This window comes from Parasteatoda tepidariorum, chromosome 9 (assembly GCF_982258835.1).
Source record: "Parasteatoda tepidariorum strain Cologne lab strain chromosome 9, Ptep-v5.0, whole genome shotgun sequence".
In the NCBI taxonomy this organism is placed as follows: domain Eukaryota; kingdom Metazoa; phylum Arthropoda; class Arachnida; order Araneae; family Theridiidae; genus Parasteatoda; species Parasteatoda tepidariorum.
Window position 1 is genome coordinate 4,804,613 of NC_141763.1, and position 11,580 is coordinate 4,816,192.

At 31.3% G+C, this 11,580-nt stretch overlaps 1 protein-coding gene across 2 annotated transcripts; it reads left to right on the top strand.

Annotated features, from left to right (window-relative positions):
* The first annotated feature begins 1,598 nt into the window (after positions 1–1,598).
* Positions 1,599–11,086, top strand: LOC147803270 (uncharacterized). 2 transcript variants are annotated; one of them, XR_015428981.1, is made up of 3 exons: positions 1,599–1,679; positions 1,752–8,459; positions 10,154–11,086. XR_015428981.1 is itself a non-coding variant. In XM_087150690.1 (2 exons), the coding sequence occupies exons 1-2, from the start codon at positions 1,599–1,601 to the stop codon at positions 2,313–2,315; spliced, it is 645 nt and encodes a 214-aa protein (XP_087006816.1). In that variant the 3' UTR covers positions 2,316–11,086. The 2 variants fall into 2 exon arrangements, 1 of the variants encoding a protein (XP_087006816.1); XM_087150690.1 differs by having other exon boundaries at positions 1,752–11,086.
* The last annotated feature ends 494 nt before the right edge of the window (positions 11,087–11,580 follow it).

Sequence of the window (11,580 nt, forward strand, 5' to 3'; positions counted from 1 at the left end):
GCATGATAATGGAAGTTTCAAAGTTTTTTTTTCGACTAGAACAGTCTTTTCATAGCTTTTTGTCTCTGAATGAGAATTATTGGCAATTGAAGTTATAAGTACTTTCCGAACACCTGGGATGCTCAAATTTCACCTGGAGCTGTGTGTCTTAATATTAAGCTGACCAGGACCCTTTAAATAAAAGCTAATAAAATTTCTAAATGATCATTCGGAAACTTTGCTCCTTAAATTTTCCAAAAATTTAGAAGTGGGGATTCGCAATTAAAATTCAGGGGACTCACGGGAGATGTTAAGAGCGCCAGATCTAGGTATCTGCCGCATTCTGTATTTAATTTGAAATTTTTAAGGGAGTATTTTGGAATAACCAAACTAACGTTAACTCTGCGTCATTTTTCACTATTTATCATAACCAGAGCCTTAGCGCCTCAAAGAATAAAGCGCTCGCCTCCTAATGAGGTGACCCTAGTTTGGTCCCAGTGATAGCTGTCTGATTCGAATTCCGCACCCGGTTCGGTCCGACCCAGGACTGACATAACATATCCGCAGTGGTAGACGGATCATGGGTTAGAGTTCCCGTTCCATCAGGCCAACCGTCGAAGGTTTTCGTAATTGTAATTTCCATGTAAAGCAAATGGGGGTTAGTTCCTTCCTCCAAAAAACCCTCCATGAAGGCAAATTTCTCATTATGCTTGATCCGGGAGTTACCTTGTCTTCTGGATTGGGTTCGAAATTACCAAGTCAACGGAGCTGAAAATTAATAGCCGTAAACATTATTAGTAGACTATAATATTTATTCCCATTTAAATTAGAAATGACTTGCGTCCTTCTATCAGGAATTTTATGAAATTAGATCTGTTAAATGTAAATCTTAGAGCTTGCAAATTTTCTTTCTTAAAGTTGGTTACTTTTCTGTGTTATACGGTGCAGAAAGAAAATATCCATTGATTATGATTGAAAATTTAATTGTCTAAACTCTTGGTTTAGAAGCTATGAAACGTCTCCTTTCAAAAAAAAAACTTTATGAATATGTGCTACTTCTGAAATAAATCCTAAACGGATAAGTCGCTTTAAAACCACTTTATACAACATCTGTGTTTCTGCTGCTGAAAACACCAATTTTGGAATTTATAGTAATATATTATCACTTGTTTGCAATCCAGTATAATGTTACGTGAATCTGTTTTCTTCTATGCTGCTAAACTTCCACAAAATTAAACTCAAGTCTGTAAAAATGTATTTTTACTTGCGTAATTAGTATATCAATTTTCAAATCTGTAAATTTTATTTATTTGTATAATATCTGATAGCTTCTATACTGGTAAATCAAATTCTAATTTTTCATCTGTGCTTTTAGTACCTCTTACAAAACTTTATTTTAGGAACTGTCATTATGCATTGAAAACTGTTTAAATTGTTAAGTAAAGATGCATTTATTGATTACGTGCATCATAGCTTACCTTTTATAAACCTTTCGTGTTACTCAACAGAAAAGCTGGTGTCATCTACTTAAGATCAAAAGCAGAGTGTAACATAACATTTTTGATGTTTCACTAACTTTTTGAAATACAACTGAAAATATTTTAAAATGGTTGTAAATAATGTCTTTCGTGAGGTATTTAACTCTAAATTTTCTTCAAGTAAATTGTACACATGATCAAGTGATGGAATCATTTGTACAGGTTTCTTAAAGAAAAGGTTATTTCACATGTGTACAGGTTTCTTAAAGAAAAGGTTATTTCACATGTATACAGGTTTCTGAAAGAAAAGGTTATTTCACATGTGTTTCTGAAAGAAAAGGTTATTTCACATGTGTTTCTGAAAGAAAAGGTTATTTCACATGTGTTTCTGAAAGAAAAGGTTATTTCACATGTGTTTCTGAAAGAAAAGGTTATTTCACATGTGTTTCTGAAAGAAAAGGTTATTTCACATGTGTTTCTGAAAGAAAAGGTTATTTCACATGTGTTTCTGAAAGAAAAGGTTATTTCACATGTGTTTCTGAAAGAAAAGGTTATTTCACATGTGTTTCTGAAAGAAAAGGTTATTTCACATGTGTTTCTGAAAGAAAAGGTTATTTCACATGTGTTTCTGAAAGAAAAGGTTATTTCACATGTGTTTCTGAAAGAAAAGGTTATTTCACATGTGTTTCTGAAAGAAAAGGTTATTTCACATGTGTTTCTGAAAGAAAAGGTTATTTCACATGTGTTTCTGAAAGAAAAGGTTATTTCACATGTGTTTCTGAAAGAAAAGGTTATTTCACATGTGTTTCTGAAAGAAAAGGTTATTTCTTATGTACAGGTTTCTCAAAGAAAATTTAACCTCTTAGCGTAGCGAAACTATTCAGATTAGCTTGCTTAAGCAGTTTGCTGCAGCTCATTGCATTAGTTAAGTGTTATGCCTTATAGAAATTAGAATAATTTCTGCGTTATGAATCTGTCCACGCGTGTAAGCAGTCATCAATGATAAAGTGACAAGACGATATTAATAGCGTCAATGGTGAAATAGTTTTTTTCTGTACTTGAAGGTATATCGTATCAAAATTCTGCGGTGATTTGGATTCGTTTAGGAATGTTCATTAGGTTAACGTTTTCATTAAGGAATGTCTTCATTATGTAATGTTGAACGCTTCAAGTTGAGCTAAATTTACACCCATAAGTTAATGTTAAGTAATGTAAGGTTAATTAATTACAGCCTCGTATGGCTCATCGAATATGTGGTAATATAATTTCTTAGCTTTATTTATGTACTTTGTTGTAAAACTTGATAAATTTTTGTTTTGTGAACCTGGCAACTTCGATGCATAAATTATGTTCTCTATGGCTTCATACCTGTCTTTGTGTTAAGAAATATTTCCGGAAAGAATTGAAATCATTTTGATATAATCTTTGTGAAGGATAATAGAATGTATCACTTTAGTGAATTTATACTTGACAAGATTGTCTTACTCTAAATAGAATGCAAAGAACAGTTAAAAACGTGGCACTTGTTTACGTTAGCAACAACCAATCAGACTCGGGATACCCACACTACGTCACTCATCCTATTCTGAAGTAGTCTGTTTTGAAATCATTACGATATATGTAGGTTAAAAACTACAAAACTTTAAAAAGTAATTCCTTAACTTTTTCTAGGAATTTTTCGTTTGACGTATTTCGTTAGACGTTATTTTTCGCAATGTCATTAAAACTATCAATACTAATATTGCAAAGATAACTCAATTTAAGCCCCCTAAAACTTCTCAACATGTTGAAAAGTTTCTTGGTGTTTGTGGTTTTTACCGCCACCCGATTCCTAATTATTCTAAACTCACCAATGTGTTAATTCAAGTAACCCTTAAAAACTCAAAATTTCAGTGGAGAGAGGAGCATCAAAATGCCTTTAATCAGTTACAAAATATATTTCTCTCTGAGCCTTTTGTACATTTTCACCACTGGGATAAGCAGTTCATCCTTAATACTGATGCCAGTGGTTCTATTTCAGGTGCTTTAATGCAATGATTTAATGGTCAACTAAAACCCATATCTATCTTTAGTAATGGTTTATCCCAATCATAACGTAATTGTCCCCCCATAAAATTTGAACTTTATGCTATTTATAGATCAGTAATGGCATTTAAACACTATATGGCATATAAAAAGTTTATATGCCAACACTATCCTCACTGATTCCAAACCTTTGATTCATTATAAAAAGGTAACGTCCCCTGCTGATATTATAACTCGTTGGCTTCTACAGCTGTCAGAATTCACATATGAAGTAAAATATATAGCTGGTCCAAAGAATTAATTAGCCGATTACTTTAGTAGAAGTCAGAAAATGAGTAAATTTTACCTTTTATCGATGCTAATGTTGATGACCAAATTTTAAATTCTATTGAAAACACTGACCCTCAAAATGAAATTTCTGTAACTACATTCTTTAATGAACAACAAAAGGATCCAAATATTTCAGAAATTGTTGATATGATTAACTCACCTTCATTAATTAATGCTAAGAAAACAAAAAATTTTATTATTGATTTTGATACTAAGTTATTAATGCGTGTTTGCAATGATGAAAATTTATCTCAATGTATTGTGGTACCTCAAAGTTTAGAAGCCAAGGTACTAAAGATTGCTCACATTACTCATCTTGGTCTGAAAAAAGACCTATGAGACTAATAAATAGGAAAACATGGATACAGACACTAAAAATTTTGTTCTTTCTTGTGATGCATGTCTACGTACCAAAAATTATGGTATACCCCAGCCTCCTTTTAAATCTTTACCTATTCCTAAGGTACCCAATGAGTTTATATCATTTGATATTGTTGGCTCCATCAAAAACTGTGGATATGTATTCACTATTTTAGATCACTTCTCTTAAATTGTAAAATTATTCCCGTTGAACAGCTTAACGGCTGAGGCTGTTTTTCAACATTTAATTGATTATATTGCTAATAATGGTAGACCTGCTATGGTGCTATCAGATTTGGGAACGCAGTTCAATTTTGAAGTTTTCATTGTGTAAATAAAGCTCTTGGTATTCATTTGGCCCTTACTACTCCCAAAAATCCGAAATGTAATGGAGCAGACGGAAAGAATTAATCTGTCTATCAAAGCATCTTTTAATTACCTTAAATGGAGCAGGTGTGTCATTTAAAAATTTAATACTAATTCATCAAAATTTGTATTGGGTATTGTACATCCAACTATCAATGTTAATTATACCACTTATTAAGCAAATATTAACAAATTTATTATTTTTCTAATAAGTATGAATGTGTCGTAAGTAAAACTATTACTTATTTCTAACTTTATTTAAAATAATTTAACTATCATTCGCGTTTGAAGCAACTAGTAATATCAAACTTGTCTATTTCACTATATTTTGAAATTCACATGAATATGAAATTTTATTCGATTCATTGCTTAAGATAAGTTTAGAATATTTAATTTAGTTTTCTTACATAACAATCTGATAATCTAGATCTGAATGTTATTTCTATTCTCCACCAACAGAGCGATCTAATAATTAACCTTGTTTAAAATCTTGCAAAGTTATTTTATTTCTGCAATTTTGAGCCTAGTATAGTCCAATTTTTTTTAAAATCAACTCTACAACATGTTTAAACTCACTTTACTAATTTCAGTTTCTGACTTCTAAATAACCACTAATATGCACTTTTCAATGCTATACTTGGGTATCTAGTCTTCTCTTTGAAGGGTGACATATTAAGTGAAATTCGGCGGCATTTATTGTTTAATGACTCAGCAACCCTTCGAGAGTCGAGACATTTAGAATCTTTTCTCTTAGCCAGCATGTCCCCAGATGTTCACTTTTGCTGTTTCAAAACCTCCATTCATGCAGTCAAATTGAATCTGCCTCTGGTTCTAGTTTGTTTAAAATGTGAGTCCGGTTAGTAGGAAAGATAGGTCAGTAGATCTGTCAATCAAATTTGTTGCCGTTTACTTCAATGTAGTCTCTTTCTCAAATTTTTGCTTCTCTGTACAGCTAATTGTTTTCCTGTCTCCAGTTAGTTTTTTCGTAGCACACTGAATGCTTCTCATTTTTTCTCTCTGAGATATTTTCATGTGATTGTGACATAGTTCGGGTTTGTGAGACAAATGTGAGCACAGGTCTCTTTTATTGCTTCTTTGTACTGACTTTGATCGCATAAAACTTCTAAATTCATTAAGACAACAATAAGAAACAACGCGTCGTTTTATTTCTATTTTTGTTTCACGGGAAAAATTCTTAGCCACGCTGGCTCTAAACAGTTGGCAGATTTTGCCTATATCTTTGTGTTAAATAATAGAAGGGCTCATTAATAACTAAATTAGCAGAAAGCTCGCATTTAATTTTGTAATCATAGAGGATGTTGAGCACTATGAACGTCTACAAGGAGTTTTTGGTCTTTCGTTGGATATTTAGGAAAAGAAAGCTATATGTCAGGCAAATATGTCATTGTATAACAAAAACGTATTATGAAACTAAAAATTCCAATAGACGGCACTGAACGTGTGTGAAATCCGAATTGGTAGTGGTACACGGCCGTTCTGCTACCTCTTCGAACTTCACTCGTCCAACCGTTTGGGATTTTTTCGTTTTTCGGACTACGGTGCAGTAAGGGCAGGGGTATCATAAGAACTGGGTGGACCTGGATTGTGATGGTAGATCACATTTCCGTGACCTGAAGTCTCTGAAGAACCCTTGCGCTTACAGCGAAATCTAACTGTTAAATTAGCTACTAAGTTTTTCTCGCTCTCGTTGAATTAACTTTTAAAAGGCTGAGGTGGTCAAGAGTAAGGTCCTGGACTGTAACAAAAGATTGCAGGTTCGTGCCCCGAAAAGCCACCCAGCACTTAACCAGCATTGTAGAGTACAGACGTTCATAGTGCTCTGAATTATCTAATTTCATCTACGATATTTTCGAGATATAGAAAAACATTACTTCTAAGTAAGATTCGTTAAGGAATAAAATGGGACAATTATGAAAATTTTAACGGGCGCCGTTTAAAGTTTGAGTTAAACTTTAATTTCATTTTTAGATAAGCTTTTAAAGGCTTGAGCTCTGTCTCTACAAATAACAATTTTGATACCAAAATTTCAATTTGAAAATCTGGCTTAATATCAGAATGAAATACTTGCGAAGAATGTTTGAAAATTTTATTAACCTGCTTTCACATAGGGTTCAGAAAACCTGGCAATGTTAAAATTGCTTGACAATATAATAGCTATTTTTCGGAATAGTTTTCAGAAGTCTCATTGTACCATTTATATACATTACACTTAAACACCTAAAATGAGCTGTACATTCTGCATAGAATTTTCTGGAGACATTTGCCGATAGTCCTTAACATTCAAAATTTTGATGACGATATTGACTCGAATAAGAGGCAGGCTGAAATTAAGATTGGTACATTGTACCGAGGATTTACAAGAATCGAATGCTCTGGCCAGAAGAGTAGAATTTAAACGAACGATTCTTAAATAGTAGTCTACAAAGAACTGTAGACCCAAATTTTATTAACTATTCAAGGAGAAACTAAAGCTCTTAATTTTCGCTGAAAAGTTAAATTATTTGTTTTAATGAAAAGTTTTAGTTTGCCTAGAATCGACATAAATAGTTCTCACTACTTTAACGGAGTTTTTAAAAATACATTTTTGTCAAATAAAAGGGATAAAATTTTTGTTAGTAAAATTTTATAAATTTGATATATGCTTTTTGATGTTAACCCATAACCATTAACCTATAGCCATTTAGTCTTCAAAATCGTTCAGTTCTGTGAGAAAAAGAAAATAAGTAAGCACCCATAAGCTAATTTTGGTTTAAACACTACTTAAACTAGGAAAGCACTTTATATTTTTAAATTAGTAAGATATTTCTAACTTTCATTTTTAATATGTTAAAATTCAGTTGCTTGTAATGATATTAGTCTTAGAAATAAAGAATTTCTAGCTTTTAACTATATGTATTTCTTATGTTCTTGTATGAGCTTTAATTTCAGTAGATTTTATGAAATTATATCCGTATCTTTTAAAATGACCCTAAACAAATTGAAAAACCAGTTGTCATTAAATATCAATTTACTCTTATTTCTTTCCTATTCGTTTCATTAAAATTTAATTGAATAACTTATCTGTATTTGACAAACATTCAAATGTGAGTGACAATGTAGAAATTTAAAATAAACAATTCCAACATAGATATTTTATTGTAAAGCGGGAAAAATACTAAGTATCTTGAATACTGTAAACATCGAAAATACCTAAATCGGGTATAAAGTTCAAACTTTTAACGTTCAATAGATTTTTAATATGAAATATTCAATTAAGTATCTTTAAGTATCTTTAATTAAATGTTTTTTTTTTTAGTAAAGCTTTAGGCTATGCGGAGAAAAGTTATAGACAATGTAAACATTCATCTATGAAATGGTATCCCACAATAAAATTGAGTTAACACTTCTTACATACTAGTGTTTTGGAATTATATTTTTGTAGTGGTAGATATACACTACAAGGCTATTACGACTCTACTCTCTAGAATATTGCTTGAAAGTTGAAATAAATCTTGCCACTAATATATATATATATATGTTTATTTTGAAGATTTTAGTATGTGAAAAATAAAATGTTTGAACATTTGCAACTGTACGATCTCTAATCTAGGATGGGAAACTCTAAATTAAATTTTTATTGATGTTTGAAAGTACAAATGTATTACAGCATGTACACTCTTCATATTGTTCAAAAACTTACTAATGTTTGTTTTTAAATATTGGTTGTTTTTTTCCCTCTCCCATTTTGGATTAGATTGTTTAATTTATCCTGGCCAAGGTACTGTTTTTGTCTTTTGTATTTTTCAGGATTGTCTGTATTCTTGATTGGTGGCTGATGTGCAAGTTTCGAGGTGTCTAGAACGAATCAAATTATTTGAAGTGGAAACGAGTGAATGGATAGAAAAATGCTACCAGCACAAAGTACGTGTCAATTACTTTTTTGCTAGGCTAGTGGGTGAGACGAGGAAGCTATTTTTAAAACTCAAATGAAAGTCGCACTGAATGTGAAGTCTCCAGATTATGTGCTGTCGATGAAGTTTCGTAAATTTTCTGGGAATGAGACACTTGCTATTAACACTGGAAAACGACACTTGCCTCCCAATGAGATGACTAAATTTCAAATCCCATCCATGGCTGGTTGATACGAGGCTTGCACTGACCAGTTTTGAAAACCTCCTTTTCAAAATGATTTAATTTCTGAAGTTGTACATAATCTTTAAAAAAAACTTTAAATGCGTCATTCAATTTTAAAATAAACGTCATTTAAAACTTTAATGAACTTTAAAATTTCAAGTATTTAATAAATATTTTAGTATTTCATATCTAGGCTTAATTTGCCTAAAATGATAAAAATTCTACTGCTCCTTGTTATAACGAGTTGTAGCGTTACGTTAGTTTTATTCAATTTGCTTATTTTAAAGGTTTCTTTGTAGGGGGGATGTAGGGGTTGTATAGGGGATAAAAATTTTAACGTCCATTCGGAATAATAAAATTAAAAAATCTGCATCTAATTTCTTGAAGCTTTTTACTTAAATCTGTTTCAAAATATTTTTTTCATAGAAATCCTAATTTGTGGGGAAAATATGAAATTCTAAATTTAAGGCGAATTATATTCTACGATACGTTCGTACAAACGGTTGGAAATAAAACTGAATTTTGGATTAGAATTCCAAATCGAGCATGAATATTAATATTATTAAAAGTAGAAATAGGACAAATTCTTAATAATTACAAATGAAAATATAAATGTGTGTTGGCAAAACAGTACTTCATCAGGGTACACACTGCCTGCAAACACACAGGAGTCTTTCTGTTAGTGGATTTATCCAAAACTAACAATTTTTTTTAACCAAAACTAACCAAACTAAAATTTAACCAAAACTAACAGTAACAGTTTGGGTTAAATCCACTAACAGCAGAAAGGCTCCTGTGTGTTTGCAGGCAGTGTGTCCCCTGATGAAGTACTGTTTTGCAAACACACATTTATATTTTATTTTTAATTATTTTTAATTAAGATTTTTTTGGTCTTATTTCAATTTTATATAATACAAATTTGGTTTCAGCTGCCTTGTGCGCCTTTCCAAATTGAATTAATGAAGTAAGGTTTCAGTGTGTTTATTTACCTCTTAGTTATCAACATTGACTTAGTAAATTGTACAGATTTTGTGATTGGATTTTATAAAAAGTACTCATCTAATAGTTAAAATTTTTCAATTTGCCTTCGTTTAAATTCATTATAGATATACCAGCTAATCTTTTTTTCTTTTCTCTAAATTTGTTTTAAATTATATATTTAGCTAATTGTTTGTCTGCAAGCTCAAATAAGTCTTTGCGCCAATATTTAGAAGCTTTTAATATATGAAAAGCAAATGTTTGAACTTTTGTAACTGTACAAACTCTAATCTATGATGGATAATTCTAAATTAAATTTGGATTGATCTATTGATGTTTGAAAGTACAAATGTATTACAGCAGGTATATCCTTCATATTGTTCAATGACATAATTTACTTTAAATATTGATTTGTAAATATTTTCTTCTACTTCATTGGATTAGGTTGTTTAATTTATGCTCTTTTGTGCCAAGGTACTGTTTTTGTCTTTTGTATTTTTCAGGATTGTCTGTATTCTTGATTTGTGGCTGATGTGTAAGTTTTGAGATGCTATGACCACACAGGATGAAGGGTTTCGAGAAAGAATCAAATGACTTGAAGAGGAAACAAGTGAATGGATGGAAAAATGTTACCAGCACAAAGAACGTGTCAATAACTTGTTTGTTAAGCTAGTGGGTGAGACGATGAACTTTATTTTTCTTCATTCTTTGAAGCTGTTTTTAAAGCGCAAATGAAAGTCGCACTGAATGTTAAGTCTCCAGATTATGTGTTGTCGACGAAGTTTTGCGAACTTTCTCGTGAATGAGACTAAAGAATCGGCCTCCCAATGAAATGACTTAATTTCAAATCCCATCCATGGCTGATTGATAACAGTTCTGCCAGCTTGCACAGACCAGAGTGCTTACGTAAAATATCCTCAGTGGTAGACGGATCGCGAGTTAGAATTTCATACAGTCCAGCTAACCGTGGGCGGTTTTCCTGGTTTTCCACTCATGTAACGCAAATGCGGGTTAGTTTAAACAAAGTCCTCCAGGAAGGCTAGTTTTAAACTATTAGATCACGTTATTTCTCATATGCAACTATAAAGATATCAAATTCTTAGAGAATTATTTTATAAGTTTAGAGATATTAGTGAAACTGAGAAATGGCTTTGTTCTTTTACGCTGGTTCAACCTTTTTACGGTCTTATGATTGCGTTCTTATGATAGGGAAAATTTGTTGCAAAATGTGTTTATAGTTAGCTATTTCAAGTTTTTCCATTTAAATTTTCAAGTGGTTGTAAATATTTTGTATATTGTATTTAGATATATTTATTGTATTAAATTGCTCGGTATACTATTGTAAAAGTGACAATTTTGTATGATTGTTGTGACATGAAGTTTCAACTTCATTTGCTTTGTAAATTAGATAGAAATAAATATGTTACATATGTTAATTTTAGTTTTTGGATTTTTTGATAGACTAGCAATTTGCTTCAATTGGTTAAAGGTGGTTACAGTAAAGTTTTCAATTAAGGGAACATTATTAAATTTCGATGAAATATATTTTTTTAAATTAAATTCATTTCTGTTTCAGCTGTGCGAAAAATGAAGTAACCGTGTCTTTTGTTTCAATGATCGGATTTTCAGAGTTTTGATCGTAATGGTTCAAAATAGTGACCTTTAATTATGCTTATTATTGATAGATAAGTATTTGTCACTTAACATAACATAATTCAGGTCGCAAGTTTAAATCATTATGATCTTTACCTAGTTAGTGAAAATCTGATCATAAGAGCAACTTATTCAGGGTGAAATCTTTATTCTGCACTCCACTTACTTTTTTCCTGCGTAAATTGTCGGCTTTTTCCTCCGATCAATGTTCTTAGTGTCTTAATTGGTTTTCATGATTTAAAACATTTGAAACAAAAATTTCAACTAATTAACAAAT

Coding starts and splice junctions, on each gene's coding strand:
- LOC147803270 (XM_087150690.1), top strand. CDS start 1,599: ATGTCTTTCGTGAGGTATTTAACTCTAAATTTTCTTCAAGTAAATTGT. Junction 1,680..1,751: donor TGATGGAATCATTTGTACAG/GTTTCTTAAAGA, acceptor ACATGTATACAG/GTTTCTGAAAGAAAAGGTTA.